The following is a 21,277-nucleotide window of genomic DNA, read 5'->3' as shown; positions in this document are numbered from 1 at the left end:
CGGCCTCCCTCCAGTAGAAGGAAAAGAGAATCAGACTTCCGGAAGGGCACAGTCCTAGACACATAGATACGCAATGCCCTGACAAGGTCAAGCGTATGCATATCCTTCTCCACTCTATGAACCGGACAGAGGGATGGCAGTGAAATTTCCTCATTGAGGTGGAAGTTGGACACAACCTTTGGAAGGAAGGATGGGACCGTACGGAGAACTACCTTGTCCTGGTAAAAAGCCAGGAAGGGTTGTCTGCAGGAGAGTGCTGCGAGTTCAGACACCCTGCATAGCGAGGTGATTGCCACTAGGAAAACCACTTTCTGGGATAGAAGGCGGAGTGACACTTCCCTAAGGGGTTCAAAAGGTGTTTCCTGCAATGCTGTCAGCACCAGGTTGAGATCCCACGTTTCTAGTGGTCGTCTGAAGGGGGGAACCAATCGGGAAACCCCCTGAAGAAATGTCCTTACTTGCGGCTTATTAGCAATGCGCCTCTGAAAAAGCACTGAGAGCTGACACCTGGCTCTTAAGGGAGGCCAGGGACAGTCTGGCCTCCAGACCCGATTGGAGAAAACCAAGTACCCTGGGGAGGGAATAAGGGAATGGGGTCTGGCCACGAGATTCGCACCAGGTATAGAAGGCTTTCCAGGTACGGTAATAAATCTTTGCAGAGGTTGGCTTCCGTGCTCTGATCATGGTTCCAATGACGTCAGGCGAGAACTCTGACTGAGTTTAAACCCAGGTCTCAATGGCCATGCCATCAAATTGAGGGCCCCTGAGTTCTGGTGGTAGAAAGGGCGTGGTGACAGAAGATCCGGGCGGTCGGGGAGACGCCAGGGGACGTCTGCTGTGAGCTGCACGATGTCTGCGTACCATGTATGTCTGGGCCAGTCTGGTGCGATTAGGATGGTTGGAACTCCCTCTTGCTTGATCTTCCTCACCACTCTGGATATCAGGGGAGAGGTGGAAAAATGTACAGGAGCTGGAACTGGGTCCAGTCCTGGACCAGGGCGTCCCCTCCCAGCGCCCGCGGGTCATGTGTCCTGGCCATAAAGTTGGAGACCTTGGCATTGAAGTGGGATGCCATTAGGTCCACGTCCGGATTCCCCCCGTGATGGCAGATCTGGCGAAAAACTTTGGGATGGAGAGACCACTCTCCCGAGTCCATTCCTTGCCGGCTGAGGAAGTCTGCTTCCCAGCTGTCCACACCCGGAATGTGGACCGCAGAGAGAACCGAACCTGTGTCTTCCGCCCAGTGGAGAACGTGTGTAACTTCTCGCATCGCCTGGGCACTGCGGATCCCTCCTTGGTGATTCACATATGCCACAGCCGTGGCATTGTCCAACTGTACTCTGATGTGAGAGGCTGCCAGTAAGTGATGGAAGGCTCTCAACGCCAGGAGGATGGCACGAATTTCCAAGATGTTGATTGGCATGGTCGCTTCTGCTGGGGACCACTTGCCCGTCAGGCTCGCGTCGGTGGTCAGAACCTTCCATTGACCCGTGAGAAAGGATTTCCCCTTTGTTAGTGAGGTTGGCTTGAGCCACCAGTGCAGGGACCTCCTGGTTGACGTCAACTGAAACTCCCTGTCGAGAGAAAAAAGGGTTCCTATCCCATGACTTGAGGATGGCTAGTTGGAGAGGCCTGAGGTGAAGCTGGGCAAATGGGACCGCTTCTATTGCCGCCACCATCCTGCCAAGGACTCTCATGGCAACCCAGAGAGATCGAGGGGGTTTGCTTAGGAGGGTGCAAACTCCTAAACGGAGAGGCAGCGCCTTGTCCTTGGGAAGGAGTACTAGACCCCTGAAGGTGTTGAATAACATTCCCAGGAAGGTCAGAGACTGACTCGGGGTTGGTGATGACTTTTGTAGGTTGACTAACCAACCCAGGAGACTCAGAGTGTCGATTGTAATTGAGATGCTGAGCTCGCAGTCCTAGAAGGTGGGAGCCTTGATAAGGAGATCGTCCAGATATGGAACGACAACTATGCCTCTGGAGTGCAGGACGTCCATGGTGGCTGCCATGACTTTGGTAAACACTCTGGGAGCCGTGGCGAGTCCGAACGGGAGAGCCACAAACTGGTAGTGGTCTTGGTCGATTGCGAACCTGAGAAATCTCTGATGGGCGGGCGCAATCGGTATATGCAGGTATGCGTCTTGAATGTCTATGGAGGCGAGAAATTCTCCCTTCTCCATGGACGCAATGATGGACCGAAGGGACTCCATGCGAAAATGACGTACCCGTACATATTTGTTGAGCTGTTTCAGGTCCAGTATGGGTCGTACGCCACCTCCTTTCTTGGGGACTACGAATACCGCGGGGACCGGTACTATGACTCCTGCTTGAAGAAGCGAGGAGACCGCTTGGTGGAAGGCACAAGCCTTGGCTGGCGGCTTTTTGGGGAACAGAAAGAAAGAGTCTGTTTGGTTGGAAGTGAACTCTATCTTGTATCCCGAAGACACTAGTTCCCTGACCCACCTGTCTTCTGTAATAGGCAGTCAGACTTGATGAAAAGAGAGAAAGACGGCCGCCTACAGGTGGGGTATCTTTCAGAGTCCGTGAGTCAAGATGAGGAGGAAATCTGAGATTTTCCTCCTTTAAACTTTGACTGGCCTGCTCTTGACTGTCAGGTCTTGTCCGACTTCTGCGTCGACCGCGAGTTGTCTTTGCGTGGGGCGCGGTTGTTATTTTGTGCTGGTCGCGAGACGGACCAGCCGGTAGAGTTCCGAAAGGATTGGAATCGTGTTTGGTTGCGCTTTTTGTAAGTGCGTTTGGGCTTCAGTTGGGGGAGAGAGGTACTCTTACCCCCGGTGGTGTTGGATATCATTGTGTCCAACTGTTCACCGAAAAGTCGACCACTGAGGTACGGGAGGTGCGTGAGGGACTTCTTTGAGGCTGCATCTGCTTTCCATTCCCGCAGCCAGAGGATACGCCGAATTGTGATTGCGTTTGATCCCCGCTGCACCCCTAGCAGAATCCAGAGCTGCATGAAGCATGTAATCTGCTACAACTGCTATTTGGGCCGCTTGGTCCGACAGTTCAGGGGTAGATACTTGTAGGCTAGTTTGTAAATTTTGGGCCCAAGCCAAGATGGCCTTGGCAGCCCAAACTGAGGCGAACGCGGGAGCGTTCTACCTGCCGTTCTGCTGTGTCCCTAAGGGTTGAGCTATCTGGCAGTGAAAGGAGTGACTGTGCTGCTAGCCTAGAGACTGGGGGATCCACTTCAGGTGGATCGGTCCATTGTTCGGTGACCTCCTGTGGGAAGGGGTACCGCGCCTTCAGATATTTGCGATTAGTAAACTTCTTCTCAGGTTGTGAGAACTGCTTTTTAAGGATCGCTTTAAATTCTGGGTGGTCAAAGACGACTTTAGGCAGTTTCAGAAGTCCTTCAAAGGAAATCTTATGTCCTGGTGTCTCCGGGGTGGATCAGAGATGTCCAGCACCCGATGGATGGATGAGATTAGATCATCGACTAGCACCGTTTTGCTAGGGGGGATAGGGATTAGGGAACCTTCGGTTTCCTTGTCTGAGTCAGAATCACAGATGTCTTCCGAATCCTGTGTATCACCAAGGCGTCTCCTGCTGGATGAACCGGAGCGGAGGCCTTCTCTGGTCAGGGATGGCTGTGGAAATCTGTATTGTCTGTCCCTGGCAGGGGACGGTCTAGATGAGCTGGGACTACGGTGTCTCTCCCTAGAAGGGGATGACCGTGTGGTATGGGATGACGCAGATGAACGTGACCTGTGGGTCCACTTGCGTACTGACCTAGACGTGGATGTGCCCGTGCCATCATGTCCCCGAGTGGAACTCTCCCTTTGCTGGGTAGAGTTCATAGCTAAGGCAGGACTCTGCAGAGCCTGAAGCAACGTGGCTGTGAGGTTATCTATAGACTGCGTCATAGATTGCGACATCTGAGTGACCCATTCCGGCGTGGTATTAGACACCGAAGTATTGGCAGGGGCTTCTTGGGGCTCTGGCACAGCAGTCTGGATGCAGTCCTGGCAGTGTGGGTACATGCTGCCACTGGGGAGAGTATTACTGCAGGCTGTACAGAGTGCATAATAGCAGTCCTGCCTGGTTCTCTTGGACCTTGAGCCCGGCATAGTGTACAGGGGTGGCTATGCAGAGGGCCCTGGTTATGCAGAGGAGCTTATAGGATTCACAGCTGAGGGAGAGACTCCAGCTGTGATCTTACCCCACCAGTGTGTCTCTATAGTCCAGCGCCGAAGATCCACAATCCTGTGCCCCCCGGAGACTGGCAGGCCTGGCTTGCATGTGCCGACTGGTAGCTGCAGGGTTAATGTTTTCCTGCAGTAGATAATGGCCGCCGGAGTATAAAGAAGAAGGTGGGCGGAGAGCTGAAAAGGGCTGCAGTGCAGTGAAAAACGCGCCCTTTCAGTCTGGATCCGCCCCCTCTATGACACTGTAGACCCCCCCGGCTTTAAAGGCAGTCATAGCGGTGGGGGTATCAGTGGGAGGGGGGGCCCTTGAAGGGTCCCCCTGAAGCACCATAGCGCTGGTGCTGCCACAGAGACAGAGCCAGGAAGGCCTGTGTCTGTATGTGCCATGTCTGCCTGCACTCTCCCCCACCCGGCCCCAACAGGAGTTCGCAGCAGGGCAGTGTGTCAGCTACTGGGAGCTGCAGATTGCTGCCTGTACAGGCCCTACCTGAGATGTCTCAACCTAATACCCCCCCTCCCCAGAGGTGGATTAGGAAGGGTGCTGTTATCACCGTCAGGGGGCTTTATCCTTGCCTCTACCTCAACCCAGAGACCAAAAGGAATTGGGTGAATGAGGGGGGTCTCGACTTCGGACCAGCACCCGAGGGGTTGGGGAAGGAGCGACATGGTGAATAGTCATCTCTACTTCAACTGTGCACCCCATAAAAGGGGGCAGAGGAAGGAGCCATGCCGGGAGTCTCGCAGGAAACCCACTTATCTTCATCTGTAATCCTCGGAAAAAAAATCGGAGTAAAAATTTTTAGGTGTGCCTCCTATGCGACACTAAGCAAAAACTGGAGAAGGCTGACGCCGTCCAGGGGTGTATACTGCAGAGGAGGAGCCACAGTTAATCTTTTTCAGATTAAGCATAGTGTCGCCTCCTAGTGGACAGCAGCATAACACCCATGGTCCTGTGTCCCCCAATGAGGCGACAGAGTAAGTGTAGAAGCCATTCCACCACGACAAGGTGAACCCAATCGGGACGGTCCTATCCTCTAATATTAAAACCTCACCATGTGTCAGACGACCTCAATGCAGATGGGGCAGAGCAGGACCGGAGCCTGGCTGTTTGCCAAGTACCCTATGCTATTTATATGTACCACTACTATTTACTTACTACAGGGTATGTTCTCATCTTCTTTCTAACCAGTATAACTTATTACATGGCAAGATAACAAAATCAGAAAAAAATGTCTACAAGTAAAATTACCTTGTCAGCAGCTGCTCCGTTTAAGTCTTCATCTTTCTTGCTCTTTAATGGACCCAGGGTCTTGGCAGACGGTTTTCCCAGGTTTGGCACGGGCCTGATAAGTCTGCCACGTCTTAGCTGCGCTGGCTTGATGGAGGCAGATTTTTCTTCAGTGGTACTGAGGGTAGACAAAATGAGGAACAGAAGTCAGAAGCCTGAAGTGAGAGTAATAATCTGCAAATTTAATGACTTTAGGAATTAAATCTTTTCAAAAACTGCGGCTTTGATATCCCTCTGTGGATGTGCCATAAAGGAATGAGAAGGACTATCTCTTTATGAATCTAAACATGGAAGAGATTTTTTTCCTACTTACTGTCCAGCTTCTTTACAGACATCACCAGCGGTGGACGCATCAGGGAAGTCCCGAGTTTTAGAAAGGTCCGCAGTGGATGTCTCTTTTCTCACAGCTCGGCCAAGGTTTGGACTGGGTTTCGGAAACCTTGTGGAGACGGGTTTTAAACAAGCATCTTTGCCTTTTTCTATATCAGTTATGGCTTCTTTAGGTCTAAAGAAGAAGAAGAATTTTTTTTTTATTATATATATATATTTACATATATAATTACTAGTGATGAGCGAGTATGTTTTGTTAACCCTTTCGCCGAGTACCGAGTATTTACAGCAGCTCGGTGATATGTTTGAATCACTCCAGTGTGCATGATCTGCTTCTTACACATTCCTCACATGTAATAAAGCTGTCAAACCGTCGCAAATCATGCACACGGGAGCGATTCAACCATATCACCGAGCAGCTGTAACTACTCGGAGCTCAGCCCGAGCATACTCGCCGAAAGGGTTAACAGAACATACTCGCTCAACACTATTACATAACATCTATATTTATGCATTACATAATATATATCTCTATCTATCTATATATACACACACACAAACATTGCTCAAAAAAATAAAGGGAACACTCAAATAACACATCCTACATCTGAATGAATGAATGAAATATTCTCATTGAATACTTTGTTCTGTACAAAGTTGAATGTGCTGACAACAAAATCACACAAAAATCATCAATGGAAATCAAACTTATTAACCAATGGAGGCCTGGATTTGGAGTCACCCCCAAAATTAAAGTGGAAAAACACACTACAGGCTGATCTGACTTTGATGTAATGTCCTTAAAACAAGTCAAAATGAGGCTCAGTATTGCGTGTGGCCTCCACGTGCCTGTATGACCTCCCTACAACGCCTGGGCATGCTCCTGATGAGGTTGCGGATGGTCTCCTGTGGGATCTCCTCCCAGACCTGGACTAAAGCATCCACCAACTCCTGGACAGTCTGTGGTGCAACGTGACGTTGGTGGATGGAAAGAGACATGATGTCCCAGATGTGCTCAATCGGATTCAGGTCTGGGGAACGGGCGGGCCAGTCCATAGCTTCAATGACTTCATCTTGCAGGAACTGCTGACACACTCCAGCCACATGAGGTTTGGCACTGTCCCGCATTAGGAGGAACCCAGGGCCAACCGCACCAGCATATGGTCTCACAAGGGGTCTGAGGAACTCATCTCGGTACCTAATGGCAGTCAGGCTACCTCTGGCGAGCACGTGGACGGCTCTGCGGCCCTCCAAAGAAATGCCACCCCACACCATTACTGACCCACTGCCAAACCGGTCATGCTGAAGGATGTTGCAGGCAGCAGATCGCTCTCCACGGCGTCTCCAGACTGTCTCGTCTGTCACAAGTGCTCAGTGTGAACCTGCTTTCATCTGTGAAGAGCACAGGGCGCCAGTGGCGACTTTGCCAATCCTGGTGTTCTGTGGCAAATGCCAAGAGTCCTGCATGGTGTTGGGCTGTGAGCACAACCCCCATCTGTGGATGTCAGGCCCTCATACCACCCTCATGGAGTCGGTTTCTAACCGTTTGTGCAGACACATGCATCATTTTGCAGGGCTCCTCCTGTTCCTCCTTGCACAAAGGCGAAGGAAGTAGTCCTGCTGCTGGGTTATTGCCCTCCTACGGCCCCATCCACGTCTCCTGGTGTACTGGCCTGTCTCCTCGTAGCGCCTCCAGCCTCTGGAGACTACGCTGACAGACACCGCAAACCTTCTTGCCACAGCTCGCATTGATGTGCCATCCTGGATGAGCTGCACTACCTGAGCAACTTCTGTGGGTTGTAGAGTCCATCTCATGCTACCACAAGTGTGAAAGCACAACCAACATTCAAAAGTGACCAAAACATCAGCCAGAAAGCATTGGTACTGAGATGTGGTCTGTTGTCCCCACCTGCAGAAACACTCCTTTGAGTGTGTCTTGATAATTGCCAATAATTTCCATCTATTGTCTATTCCATTTGCACAACAGCATGTGAAATTGATTGTCAATCAGTGTTGCTTCCTAAGTGGACAGTTTGATTTCACAGAAGTTTGATTTACTTGGAGTTATATTCTGTTGCTGTTGTTTAAGTGTTCCCTTTATTTTTGTGAGCAGTATGTATGTATGTATGTATGTATGTATGTATGTATGTATGTATTATATAAATATCTATATCTATATATATATCTCCACGTACAAACTGCGCAGGGGAAAACATTACGTTCTTGAAAAGGAGTCTAAGTTCCCAATTAGTGTATACACCAAGCACAGCACATTGTATGGACTGTGCCCAGAGGGGGGGGGGGGGGGGAGGAGTAAATAAAAATTGAACTTTTTAATGCTAAAACCCCTTGCGTCGCTTTTAATAAAAAAACCATTATTCTTCTATGCTATATTTTAGCAGCACATCTTGGGGGTGACCTAGCAGTTGAGTGCACCCTGTTTTTTTTCCACGTCATTCTGCTTGATTGACCACAAATGATTCACAGGCGCCAGTGCGGTCTCCTCAAGAGATATGCGCCGTTGAGGAAAGAAGAGCTGCATAAGTAGAACAGCCTTTATCCTGGAGTTGTCCTGTGCAGGTACCCTTACAAATGGCGCATGTGTGAGATTTCAGTGGAGACGGTGCTGGCGACTGTGAAGCCAGTGTTGTCAATCAAGCTAGACAAGGGCAAAGATAACCTGAAGACAAAACCGCTCAGCCACTCCCAAGGTGCACCAATCATCTAATTAACATAGCCTTATTCTGATATGTGCCCACGATGCAGAAAATTTCACATGTACAATGCTGAAATGAATGTCACTTACTGAGCAAGCACTTTAACAGCAGATCCGTCACATGTATCTTTTATCGCAGACCATTTATTCTCCGTATCCGGTAACATTTCAGCATCCACTGAAATATTGGAACCATCCTAAAGTTACAGGAACATATCAGATTCAGAATTCACATTTTAATCCTCAGCCAATGGTGTAGTTATTAGAAATGGCATTGAGCATATATTTACCTCTGACCACCACTAATACAGTTTCCATAAATCAAACTTATGGGAACAGTATAACTTGCTCTGCTACACCATTTCGGTATCTTCCTTCATTGGAAGGAAACAGCTCTCGGCTGTTTCTGTAGCCTCAACGGGTTGGTGCTGGGACAGAGTTATTCACGTCTCAGCCATGAAAGGCTTAGGTGGGAATAACCCTTTCGGGCGGCCATACAGCTTCAACAGTAATCAGTTGTACACATTTGGCTGAATGCCACCCTTCCCATACAGATACGGTTTGACCAATCACCTGATGTCAATGGGGAGAGGGGAATAAAATCACTGCCAGAGTCTCGTTACTATTAAGCATGTCTTACATTGTCTTCCCGCACAGCAGACACGGGTGGACCAGTCACTGCTGGTCTTGGAGCGGATTTGCTTAAGTTTGGCTTTGGTCTTTGCATTCTACCCCTTGTCACAACCGGTTTCAACGTCTTTCTTTCTTCATCAGATGCATTTCGTTCTTTATCAGTTCTGTAAAACAGATCATCTTTAGCCAGCTTCCAATACTACACTGTGTTCCAAATTATTATGCAAATAATATTTTCTCAGATTTTCCCAAATTACCTATATGAATTGCAGTCATTGTAATTTTCCAGTCAAATAACTATTAGCGTACAATTGAAAGGTTTTTGTACAAACTGCCTATGATAACAGTATATTTTTAAAAAAATAAAAAACTCAAACTGCACTCAAAATGCATGTTCCAAATTATTATGCACAGCAGAGTTTTCAACCTTTTCATTTTAATAAAGAACAAAAAAATGGTCATTTTTGAAATTATAAGCATTAGCAGGTTATTACAAACTGAAATCAAACAGTTTTCAACTCAAAACTTTATTCTAGGTGATGTTACATTTGCACATAGGACCGCTTGTTCGAAAGGAGCTTCTGAACTCTCTCGTCCATTGAATTTGTCAGGTTTTGGATGGTTTCTGCTTCAATTGTTTTGCATGAGGACAGAATACCCTCCCAGAGCTTTTGCTCAGATGTGAACTGCCTCCCGCCATCATAGACACTCCTTTTGATGATGCTCCAGAGGTTCTCAATGGGGTTGAGGTCAGGGGAGCATGGGGGCCACACCATAAGTTTGTCCCCTTTTATGCCCACTCCATCCATCTGGACCATCGAACTGTTTTGTTCACCGATGAGTACCATGCAATGCTTGATGGTGCAGATGGATGGAGTGGAAGATGGCTGGTTGATGGACACCCCATGCAAACACGGCTACGGCGCCAACAAGGAGGAGGTGGAGTAATGTTTTGGGCTGGAATCATGGGGAGAGAGATTGTCGGCCCCTTTAGGATCCCTGAAGGGGTAAAGATGAACTTTCTTGAGAACAATAAAATTACATCTTATGCTTAGTTAATTAATCCAGGGATTTAATCGGACTGCCAGATTGGTGTCGGGAAGTGAATTTTTCCTCAATGATGTAAATTGGCCTATACCGCATGGGTTTTTTTTTTGCCTTCCCCTGGATCAACGCTGCGGAATAGCTGCAGTGCACAAGAAATAGGCTGAACTGGATGGACGCTTGTCTTTTTTCGGCCTTATAAACTATGTAACTCCATAATGTATGTTGAGCTTCTCAAACAGCACTTCCTTCCATGGTTCAAGAAGAAGAACCGTGCATTCCACAGCAAGATCATTTTCATGCATGATAATGCCCCGTCTCATGCTGCACATAACACATCTGCATCTCTGGCTGCTATGGGCATAAAAGGGGACAAACTTATGGTGTGACCCCCATGCTCCCCTGACCTCAACCCCATTGAGAACCTCTGGAGCATCATCAAAAGGAGTGTCTATGATGGCGGGAGGCAGTTCACATCTAAGCAACAGCTCTGGGAGGGTATTCTGTCCTCATGCAAAACAATTGAAGCAGAAACCATCCAAAACCTGACAAATTCAATGGACGAGAGAGTTCAGAAGCTCCTTTCGAACAAGGGGTCCTATGTGCAAATGTAACATCACCTAGAATAAAGTTCTGAGTTGAAAACTGTTTGATTTCAGTTTGTAATAACCTGCTAATGCTTATAATTTCAAAAATGACCATTTTTTTGTTCTTTATTAAAATGAAAAGGTTGAAAACTCTGCTGTGCATAATAATTTGGAACATGCATTTTGAGTGCAGTTTGAGTGTTTTATTTTTTAAAAAATATACTGTTATCATAGGCAGTTTGTACAAAAACCTTTCAATTGTACTCTAATAGTTATTTGACTGGAAAATTACAATGACTGCAATTCATATAGGTAATTTGGGAAAATCTGAGAAAATATTATTTGCATAATAATTTGGAACACAGTGTACATTAAATACATAACTCTATATAGTGTCCAATCCCCTTTGGTTCTGCTCCTAGATCTGTGAATGGAAATCTTACATCCTACAGAAATCTCCGAGCAGTGCCAAAGGAGTTTGAACTCTAAATCCTTTTATTCTCAAAATCAGGGGTCAGTCTGAGATCACACATTTCCCCATGTGATCTTCTTGCATGTGATCGCAGACATATTAGAAAATCATTCAATGCATAAGTGAAAACAAATGAAACATAATAATGATAACCATAATAAAGGGAACCAGTCATCAAAATTGCTAATAAATCACCTCTAGAATGTTACAAGGCCCATAGACAAAATTTATAGGTTACCCCATGTTCAAACTGCTGATTTTATAAGGAAGGAGAAGTATATGCTTCCTAGCAGTTGAGCAGACAGGAGCGCACAGCTACTGCCTGAGCATGGATTCAACAGGCTTCCTAGCCCATGTTTTCTATTGAATATGTCCTCCGGGGCTGGGGGAGCGCTCAGACAGCAGCTGGGGGAGCGCTCAGACAGCAGCTGGGGGCACCTGACTGCTGAGCTGCTAGAAAGCATATGCTTTTTATTGAATCTGTCCTCCAGGCTGTGCACGCTCAGATGCGAGCTACGCTGTCCTGTCTACTTAGCTGCACATTTCTCGGCAGTTTATTTTGCGATAGAAGGGAAAGGAAGGGGTCTCAGGACCCCATCCGATCATAGGCAATTGAACTGCCATGGTAAAAAAAAACAAGAAGAAAGTTTAGTTATTCTTCAAGTTCAACGTCTCCCTCCTAATAAATGCAGCATTTTAAACACAAGAATATCTGGAAAGGTATTTCTGTGTATCATGTTGGTGGTGGTATCAAACAAATGTTTCTAATATGATGGGGGTAATTAAATGGCTATAATAAAACAGAATCCAACAGAAGATTAAGCCACAAATTCTATTGCATGAAGGGCCAAAAAGCTAGGTCTATATTCAGAAGTAATCTTCAATCATACGAGAATAAAGCACTTTAAGGCTGTGTGCCCACGATGCGTTTTTTAAGCGTTTCCGCAGCGGCAAAAACGCTGCAGAAACGCTTAAAAATGCATGGTAGAAGGCCTGCCATGTTCCCCAATGATAATCTGCATGTGCTGTGCACATGCTGCGGAAATTTCCGCTGCGGATAAAAACGCAGCACTACCAATTATTTTGCGGAAGTGCTGCGTTTTCGCCGCCATTGACTTGCATTAGAACATGCCAATTCCACAAGACTGCATCTGTACTTGCGTAATTGGCGAGTTCTAATGTGCGGATGGTACCCGGGTGTGGAGGAGAGGAGGGTCTCCTCCACACCCAGAAACCATTAAAAAAGCTGTAAAAAAAAAAAAAGAATAAAATAAATGTATACTTACCTTCCGGCGGCCCGCAGTGAGCTCCTCCTTGCTTCCCGGCACTGAAGGACCTGCACTGACGTCAGAGTCATGTGACGGGTCACACGACGCTGACGTCGGCAGGTCCTTCAATCCACCGCTGCCGGCAGCCGGGATGGACGGTGAAGCAAGACAGCGCGGGCCATCGGAGGGTAAGTATATATTTATTTTTTTATTTTTGTCATTCTTTCGGTCACAGTATATAAATCCATGATGTTTGCATGGATTTATATAGTGTGACCAAGTGACAAGCACTTTCCAAGTGATGCTAAAATCGCTTGGAAAGCGCTTGTCAACCCGCATGCGGAAATGCATGTGAAGAACGCTTCACTTAGGCTGCGTGCACACGATGCGTTTTTCATGCGTTTATGCTGCGGAATTTCGGCAGCGGAAACGCATGGTAATCCGCACCCCATGGTCCCCAATGGCATTCCGCAATGTCAATGCACATGCTGCGGATTTTTCCGCAAAGTTTCTGCAGCGCAAATAAATCCGCAGCATGTTCATTAATTTTGCGGAAGAGCCGCCATTGACTTGCATTGAGACGCATAGAATCCGTGTCAGTACATTTGTACAAGCGGATTTTATGTGTCTCTATGTGCGGATGGTACCCAGTTCTGGAGGAGAGGAGACTCTCATCCAGACCTGGGTACCATTGTACCTGTAAAAAAAGAAGAAAATAAAAAATAAAGTTTATATTCACCTGTCCGGCTTGCCGGCAGCGCTTCTCCTTCCAGGACCTGAGATGACGTCGCGGTCATGTGACTGCAGACTGTCTCGCGATGTGCCGGCAACCCGGAAGAAGCCAGGACAAGCGCTGCAGCACACGCCGGGGCATCGGGGGTGAGTATAGCTTTATTTTTTTATTTTTACGGTCACACTATATACATTCATGCCGTTTGCATGGATTTATACAGTGTGACCTAGTTGTCAAGCACTTTCCAAGTGATGCTATCGCCTGGAAAGTGCTTGTCAGTCCGCATGCGGAAACACATGCGTTAACGCATGTGAATCCGCATGTATTCTGCAGGAAAAACACATGCACAATCCGCATGCGTTTTTTCTGCCAGGGAGATGCAGAAATGCTCAGGAAAAAATCCGGAGCATTTCTGCATCGTGGGCACAGAGCCTAAAACAGAAGGAAGCTGAGAGCGGCAATGAAATGTGAACAAGATAATGTTACACAAAGAAACATACATGGCAGGTGTAGAGTCCACAGACGTCCTGGGAGAGGCTCCATTATCAGATTTTTTCAAGGTTAGAGAATCCTCTTCAGTAACAGAACTTTTTTCATTATTTGCTGCCAGCAAGGAGGCTGCTCCTGCTTCATTCCCAGGAATCTGCCAACAGAGAAAGGAAAAAAAAAAGGCAAGAAACACTTGAAATAGATCACTCTGTTTGTAATGACTCTATATAATATATGAGTTTCACTTTTTGTATTCAAGAACTGAAATAAATTTACTTTTTGATATTCTAATTTTGTGAGATGCAGTGTACATTCCAGAGTCTGGTAAAGACGATACATAATCAGAAGCTGAGATTGTGGTGATATTTGTCACTCAAATGTTGAAGAAAATAACCTATATTTACATTCTTTGTGTTCATATCAGGCATTTCCATGTAAGTTTATGTACTTGTACTTTGCTCCTGGCCGATGCAATAGTTATTCACAATTCTGCTACTTACATTTTCGGCCCCAGATGAATTGATCTCATCAGTCGCTGGTTTCTTCTCAGCATTACCAGAAGACACCTCAAGGCTTTTACTTTCTCTATCATCAATTTCTGCTTTCCGTTCAGATCGTCTTCCTAGATTTGGCTTTGGTTTCTGCAACCGTCCCCAAGGCAGAGGAGCAGGTTTAGATTTAATGTCCTGAGTTTCAGATATACTTGTTCCTTCATTACTAAGTATGTAAAAATAAAGGAAAGAAAAAAACATTTTTTTCCAATACTTTTACAAAAACAAAAATCTAGAACAAAAATTGCAACGATCAGCAATAATACCGAAGCACTTACAGGGGATCCTGGCTCACAGTGCTGTCTTGGGTCAAAGATGGAGAATGAGAGTTGATTTCAGACTTACAAGAATCTTGATAAGATCCAGATCCAGGAATCTTCATATCACTTTCTTGCTATAAAATGAAACACAGATTATTATATCAAACGTGTTTATAAGGAATGGCCTTGTGTCCTGTGAAAGCAGATGGATTACACACAGTGAAGCTTTGCTGTATTCTGTGCATGGCTTTTAGGTCAAGGGAATTTCAGCATATGCATGAACAATAGCGACTGCAGCACCTGGATGCTGTCTGTGCAGGTAACTGCAGTCAGTTCCTGCAGCTTACAATTATTCATCTGGTCTGTAAACTGTCCAGGTAAAATCCATTACTGATGACATGACATCTGAGAGTAGCCATATACGAGAACAGCTGCCACATACTTTTCCAGAATGGTGATCAACAGGAAAGTCTCCACCAGTGTCCCCATCAGCATGTGCAGCGCTCGGTGCAGAGGAGTCCTCCTTGTCCTCTGATCCTCCTTTCCTACAAGTGGCCTTTATCACATTGGGCTTTAGTCTCTGGAAACGTCCTCGTGCCAAAGGTGCAGGTTTTATGGATGATTTTCCACATTCATCTTGAGAGCCAGATGATGATTCCGCCCTAAGGACATAAATACTTTCTTTTAGATGTATTGATCCATGAAAAAATGAAAAAGAGGATTTTGGTTACTTAGCATAAAATCTTTCTCAGAGTCTTTATTGGGGGACACAGTACCCGCCCTTGTGGTGCCCATGTTGGACTTGTTCAAGTTATTGTTTCTTGTCCTTCTACTACTTTCTCACTAGCTGATTAGCTTTGTGCCGGTTGGGGGTGTACCCAGCTGAGAAGGCACTAACCTTTTTAGCCTAGTGTCAGCGGCATACACACATGGTCTCCTTGTCCCCCTATCAAGCGATAGAAAAAGGGAACTAAACACTTAGAATTTTACTACTAAGAGTGTCTGTAGAGGAAAGGTGGAGAGGAAGCCTAAGGAGTTTTCCAGGATCACAATAATAATGACCTATACTTAGATTAGACTAGTGGGGGTCCTACTCTAAACTATCCCGGTGATCAGCCTTAGCCACTTTATTGCTGAGTAAAGCAGTCCATTCTATAAAATGAAAAATGAAGAGCTTAGCTCAGCACCATGGCCCTCAAACAGCTGATTGGGAATAGGGGGAGTGATATGATATGGTTGACCTATCCTAAAGCCCCCCCATTATGCTTTAGATAGCTGTCTGATATCGCCTGACTCTCCCATACACCAGAGGGCTTGCTCTGCCGACTCCTCTCTAAATAAAAGGGTCATCAGTCTGAAATCAGACATTCCGGATACTTATCTCCTTCGACAGATGGGTCGGGGACCCTCATACAGGATAGACCATCAACCAAACCCATTGATATCAGTAGGTTTGGGCAACATTTGTTCAACACGTATGGTGGCCTTAATAGTGGGCCCTGGAAACCCCCTTATTGCAGCTATATTAGTGATGAATCTCTCAGGATAAAGCTACTTAAAGATGTAAATGAATTAATTTGCCGTCAGACAGGGTCCCACCGGATTAAAAGAATGGAAGTGACTAGATAGTCTGGTGTACTGCACATATCTATGTATTTTTAGTATTTCTATTTATACCCAGTTTAGGAGCCATTCATTTGTGGACAAATTTAGTCTTTACACAAAATACAGTGTTTGTTACCTTTCCTTAACTTTACTTTCTTGACCACCGTGCGGTGTATGTGACGGCGACTTGATACCAACAGGTGAAACCTGAGAAAAGTAGAGGCCATAAGACAAATACATCCGTTGTAGAGAAAATATATGCAGATCTATACTAAAAGTGAGAGTGATACTAGAAATAGTACGAGGAAAAAAATAAGTGAGAAAACTCAACTCATAACGATCCAGGTTATCCAGAATAATAGAGACACTGAAAGGCTACTAGAAAACTGTAGGCAAGGTAGTCCCACATAATGCCGCATAGTGTCTTACTATCGGGAGCATGTCTTAGGATTCGGTCAGCATACGGCTACTTTTAAAAATATTATTAGATTTATTGTAAATGGTAAAAATAAACAAGCAATTTACTATTAACTTGTAATAATACGCTCATTGTCACTGTGACTTTTAGGAAGCAGCCGCATGGCAGTAGAGTCACAGCTACGTGGTACCAATGCTCTGAACGATTTGTGGGACCACAGACTCATGGCTGAATTCACACGTCAGTTTTATTGTTTTAGCATAGAAGAGGACTGATGTTCACCAGTGCGCTGGATGATATTTTCATCTGTGCCAGTCTGTTCCCATAGGAGAAAAACAAAATGTTTAAGGTCCCCAAGCTACTCCTGGCATTAGTAAGTGAATAATGAACTGACATCATTCACTTCAACGGGCGAGTTTGGTCCACAGATAAGACCACAACTTGGACAGACATCTATCCTGTCTTTTGAAAAGAACCATAAACTAAAATGGGGATGTGATCTATTTCACAAAAAAACCCAACAACCCCAAACAAACAAGAACTATAGAAGACAAGTGAAACTCAGATGTCAATATGGGGTCTTAAAGGGGTTCTCTACTAATGTCCAACCTCTTAGTAGCTCCACTGTATTATATTCAGCCTCCCTGATGAGTGCTGCTCCTACAATATTTGCATGGTGTTCCTTGGTGGTCACTGATCATTTCCACACTTCTCCGTGAGAGCAGAAGTAATAAAAATAAAATAATAAATATGTCAAGTGACCATTAAAGGAAACAGCGGCAACGCTGCAGGAACGACACCAGTCTGGGAGGTACATTTTGGGGTTTAGTGATGTGCAGTGAGCTATTAAGAAGGGGTGGTCCAGTAGTAGAGAGCCCTTAGCCAGCTTAATCCTGCTCTGCACTGATGAGGGGTGAGTACAGACACCTGTCTGAAGATGGTTGTCTTCTCAGTCATGTGGACACTGTCTTATAGGTGGCACTTGTGAGACATTTGTCATTGTTAATTTTCGTGCAATACATAGACATACCCGTCCAGATATTGGTGAATGTTCACTTCCTTGCTCGGTATCTGAAGACGTCTTATGCGTTTCTGCCTTGGTCAGGTTTGGCTTTGGTCTTAAACGTCCTCTAACGGGCAGGGCAGGCTTCTCCTTACTGTGGGTAACAATATCTCGTATAAGCTTTTCTTGTCCTTTACATTTCACCACTGCAGCAATAAACTACACTCACTGCATACAGCAGCCGAATTGTAAAATCTACCGGCATTTGGTTTAGTCCATTTCACATAGACATGTAAGAAAGGCTTTAAATGTGGATTCCCCAGAAATCCTTACCTAGAGTCCTGCTGTAGGTGGTTGGCCTTCTCTGTCCGTGCCACCGGCTCAGACTCTGAACACACATCTCTTTGACCACTGGAAGAACGGTCCTGTCTGTGCTGATCGACTGATGAAACATCAACTTCTCCACGGTCAACCTAATGAAAAAAAGATAAAAATCATCAGCTCTGGAGTCTTTACTACATCTGTTACATGACACACACAGATTTTAAGGTCCATAAGCCCAGAAGGGATGTGCCAGAACATCAGAATTTACAATTTGCAATTAGAAGAGCATTTATCAATCTCATTTGAACAAGAAAACTAGTGGGTCTCTAAGGTCGGGGTCACAGGACCATAGAGTCTCTAATCCGAGAGAATTGGGTCGATTATGAAAGTGAAACTCTGATCCGAGCATCAGCCTAGTGTGATCTCATTCTCTCGGATTAGAGAATTGGAGCACACTTTGAAGAGAAGATGGAGAACAAAATTTCTCCATTATGTCAGTGCGGGAAATCGGACTGCATTTGGATGTCATCAGAGTGCAGTCCAATGATTTCCACTGCCTCTGACTAGCATGGTCAAGTGCGATCTGATAATATGATCAAACTCTGACATGGTGTGATTTTGCGCAGCCCTATAGAATAACAATGGTGCAAGCGTGTTCCGATGTTTAGTCGGATTGCACTCAGATGGCAAATATGGTGGTGCAAGCGAGCCCGAACTGTAAAGATCAGACAGGGCAGCACTGACTCGGCTGTAAACCCCATCTGTGTGCAGCTATTGCCACTTTCAAATTTAACATTAACTGCCCCCAAAATAGTTTTTTTTAAAGAAAACCCCGCTCCAATTTAGAAGTCACAATAAAAACTGCAGCAGCTGCATAGCTGTCAGACACATCACTCAAAGTGGTTTAACAATGACCTGACCCATCGGGGCAAATGCTATACATATGACCTATTAGATCCAAAGGACCCTACATTGTAATCTCTTACAGCAATATAATGATCGATGTATTGCTGGATCATCTTCGGATCCGGACACTTGGTTCTGAATGTAGTTTTCCAGTATTTTCATTCCTTACCTTTACTGCGTGTTCCTTCTTGTTCTGCGTCAGTACATCAGCGTGTTCAGCACACGTCTCCGTTCCTGCCACAAGGACGTCCACAGAGTCAGGTACATCAACTTTTTCTCTTTTGGCTGATGCCCTAACTGGCAAGTTAGGCTTAGGTCTCTGTAATCTCCCTCTCCCCGGTAATGTGGGTTTTATAGATGATACTTTATCTCCATTATCTGTAGAAAAATCCTCACCCCTACAGTCAAACAAACCAACAGCAAATTAGGCAAAGGCAAAAAAAAAACAAAGTTTTGTCAAACACCACTACGACAATGTGAGTAAAAAAAAAAAAAAAAAGGGTTATTCCCGGTTTCTAATGATAGAGACTTAACCTGTGTTTAAGCATACTGGCTTTAGCACTGAGCATCTAACTTATTTTTTTCCAGTCTTACTTTTCGGCTTCGTCCATTTGCTTCTGGTTATCAATATTGAAGCATTCTTCCGGCATTTTATTATTACCCTAAAAAACAAAAGCAAATCAATTGCATCAACAGAATAACCTAGCATTGCAAGAGGTTTTTCAGGCAATACGCATTGTTAGTACATCTAGAAATTCATTTGTTTCAACAATGTGTGTAATACACTTTAAAAGTACCTTCTCAACATCTGTATCATCGCTATGATCTTCTCGTTGCTCCTCAGTGGAGACCTTCATCTTTAAAGAAGCGCTGGATAAGTTTGGAGATGGACGTGCTCTGCGCCCTTGAGGCATTTTTTGTCTTAAAGTAAGATTAAGTGTAATGTTATATAAACCCTGAATTCACATATGCACAATACATATATAACCAACCCCCCCTCGAGAGATTACTTCTAGTTTATTGATCACTAAAGTACATGTCCACATCATGTTCTGGCTTTAGCACTGAACACAGAGTTTAAGTGATACATTAGTATAGATTTTTTTTCCGGTCTTACTTTTCTGTTTGGTCCATTAGCTTCTGTTCTTCCACGCTGAGGATTTCTTCCTGTACTTTATTACCACCCTGAAAAACAAATGTAAACCAATTATGTCAACAGATTAATCTAGTATTGTGAGAGGTTTTTCAGGCATTACAAATTGTTAATGCATCTAGGAAATTCATATATTTCAACACAGTGGCCTGAAAATATCAAGGTGATTTATGGCAGAGTTCTTGCATAAAACACCTTAAATGTTGCCATTTCTTTTTTGCACAAATCAAAGTTGAGCAAAATTGTTGCGGTTTTCAGCATTTTTACACCAGCTCAGGTCAAATCTGTCAAAGTGGGCAGAACAGGGAACGGTGAACCCTGCCCAATATCATCATAAATCACTCCAAAAGGTGGTGTAATGTACACCAGCCCCTAGTAAGATTTCTGGCGGAGGCACACAGCAGTTAAATTATGTGCCAAATTCATTAAAGAGACGCAATGAATTTGGGGCAAATAACTCCAGAAGATGCCTTCATTAAGACTGGTGTTTAAAACTCCAGTCTAAATTAATTGGAGCCCATGTGTATTATACAGTATAAAGTACCTTCCCAACACGGATATCCTTATTATCGGATGGGTGATCACTTTGTTCTTCAACGGAAACTTCCTTCTTTACAGAAGCTCTGAATAAGTTTGGAGCCGGCCGTGCTTTGCGCCCTTGAGCCATCTCTTGTCTGAAATAATAAATTAAAGTAACAATCTAGATCACTTAGGAAGAACGATAATTAGATAAAATGATAATTTGCACTCACTTTTCCTTAGGTTTTGAATCCTGTTCACTAGGTTGACCACTTGCTGCATCTAATGTTTTATTTGAACAGTCAAACTGCAAAAGAATAAAAAAAGAAAAAAAATCATTTTCTAGTAAGGAATTGCACAGATGGTAACCGGGCTGATCTTCACCTGTACAACTAGGTAGTAGACCAACTTTGCCTCCTCAGTTTGTGGTGTTGATTGAAAGCCTACCAAATACTGGCAGGTGCAGGCTAGGATGATTTGCAGTCATTATTCACTAGGGAGTCTAAGGGACTACTAAATGGATAACTAAGGCTAGGGTTACATGGCCACAACCACACACATCATGCAGCCAAAGTTTGCTAGGTGTCACTGCTACATCGCAATACAAGTGAATGGGGTCGCATTGGAGCCCTGAGTATACCGTGACTGCAACAAGCAACTCGCAAGATATCCAACTGAATCTGATTTTTTGTGGCTTGCTTGCCGTCATACCCTCACAGTCGCACTTGTATTGCACTACTATGTATAAGCGACACCTAGCAAACCTTAACTGCACAACCCAAAGTCGCCATGTAGACCCAGCCTAATGG

At 45.1% G+C, this 21,277-nt stretch overlaps 1 protein-coding gene across 1 annotated transcript in view; it reads right to left on the bottom strand.

Annotated features, from left to right (window-relative positions):
* BDP1 (BDP1 general transcription factor IIIB subunit) overlaps positions 1 to 21,277 on the bottom strand; it is a 100,644-nt gene that overhangs the window by 42,077 nt on the left and 37,290 nt on the right. The window contains exons 14-30 of the mRNA XM_073679580.1: positions 20,702 to 20,775; positions 20,494 to 20,623; positions 19,914 to 19,981; positions 19,594 to 19,717; positions 19,391 to 19,458; positions 18,966 to 19,194; positions 17,900 to 18,039; positions 17,594 to 17,720; positions 16,282 to 16,352; positions 14,983 to 15,202; positions 14,559 to 14,674; positions 14,230 to 14,446; positions 13,741 to 13,883; positions 9,144 to 9,300; positions 8,594 to 8,700; positions 5,771 to 5,962; positions 5,419 to 5,575 (exon numbers count right to left, since the gene is read on the bottom strand). Of these exons, the coding sequence (XP_073535681.1) occupies positions 5,419 to 5,575; positions 5,771 to 5,962; positions 8,594 to 8,700; positions 9,144 to 9,300; positions 13,741 to 13,883; positions 14,230 to 14,446; positions 14,559 to 14,674; positions 14,983 to 15,202; positions 16,282 to 16,352; positions 17,594 to 17,720; positions 17,900 to 18,039; positions 18,966 to 19,194; positions 19,391 to 19,458; positions 19,594 to 19,717; positions 19,914 to 19,981; positions 20,494 to 20,623; positions 20,702 to 20,775 (2,340 nt within the window). The remainder of the gene's footprint in view (positions 1 to 5,418; positions 5,576 to 5,770; positions 5,963 to 8,593; positions 8,701 to 9,143; positions 9,301 to 13,740; positions 13,884 to 14,229; positions 14,447 to 14,558; positions 14,675 to 14,982; positions 15,203 to 16,281; positions 16,353 to 17,593; positions 17,721 to 17,899; positions 18,040 to 18,965; positions 19,195 to 19,390; positions 19,459 to 19,593; positions 19,718 to 19,913; positions 19,982 to 20,493; positions 20,624 to 20,701; positions 20,776 to 21,277) is intronic.

The sequence above is a fragment of the Phyllobates terribilis genome, unplaced genomic scaffold, assembly GCF_046119375.1.
Source record: "Phyllobates terribilis strain yellow unplaced genomic scaffold, ASM4611937v1 Scaffold_1__5_contigs__length_1240528914, whole genome shotgun sequence".
Lineage (NCBI taxonomy): Eukaryota > Metazoa > Chordata > Amphibia > Anura > Dendrobatidae > Phyllobates > Phyllobates terribilis.
Note: the sequence above shows the minus strand (reverse complement) of the source record. Positions and strands in the feature narration are given on the sequence as shown.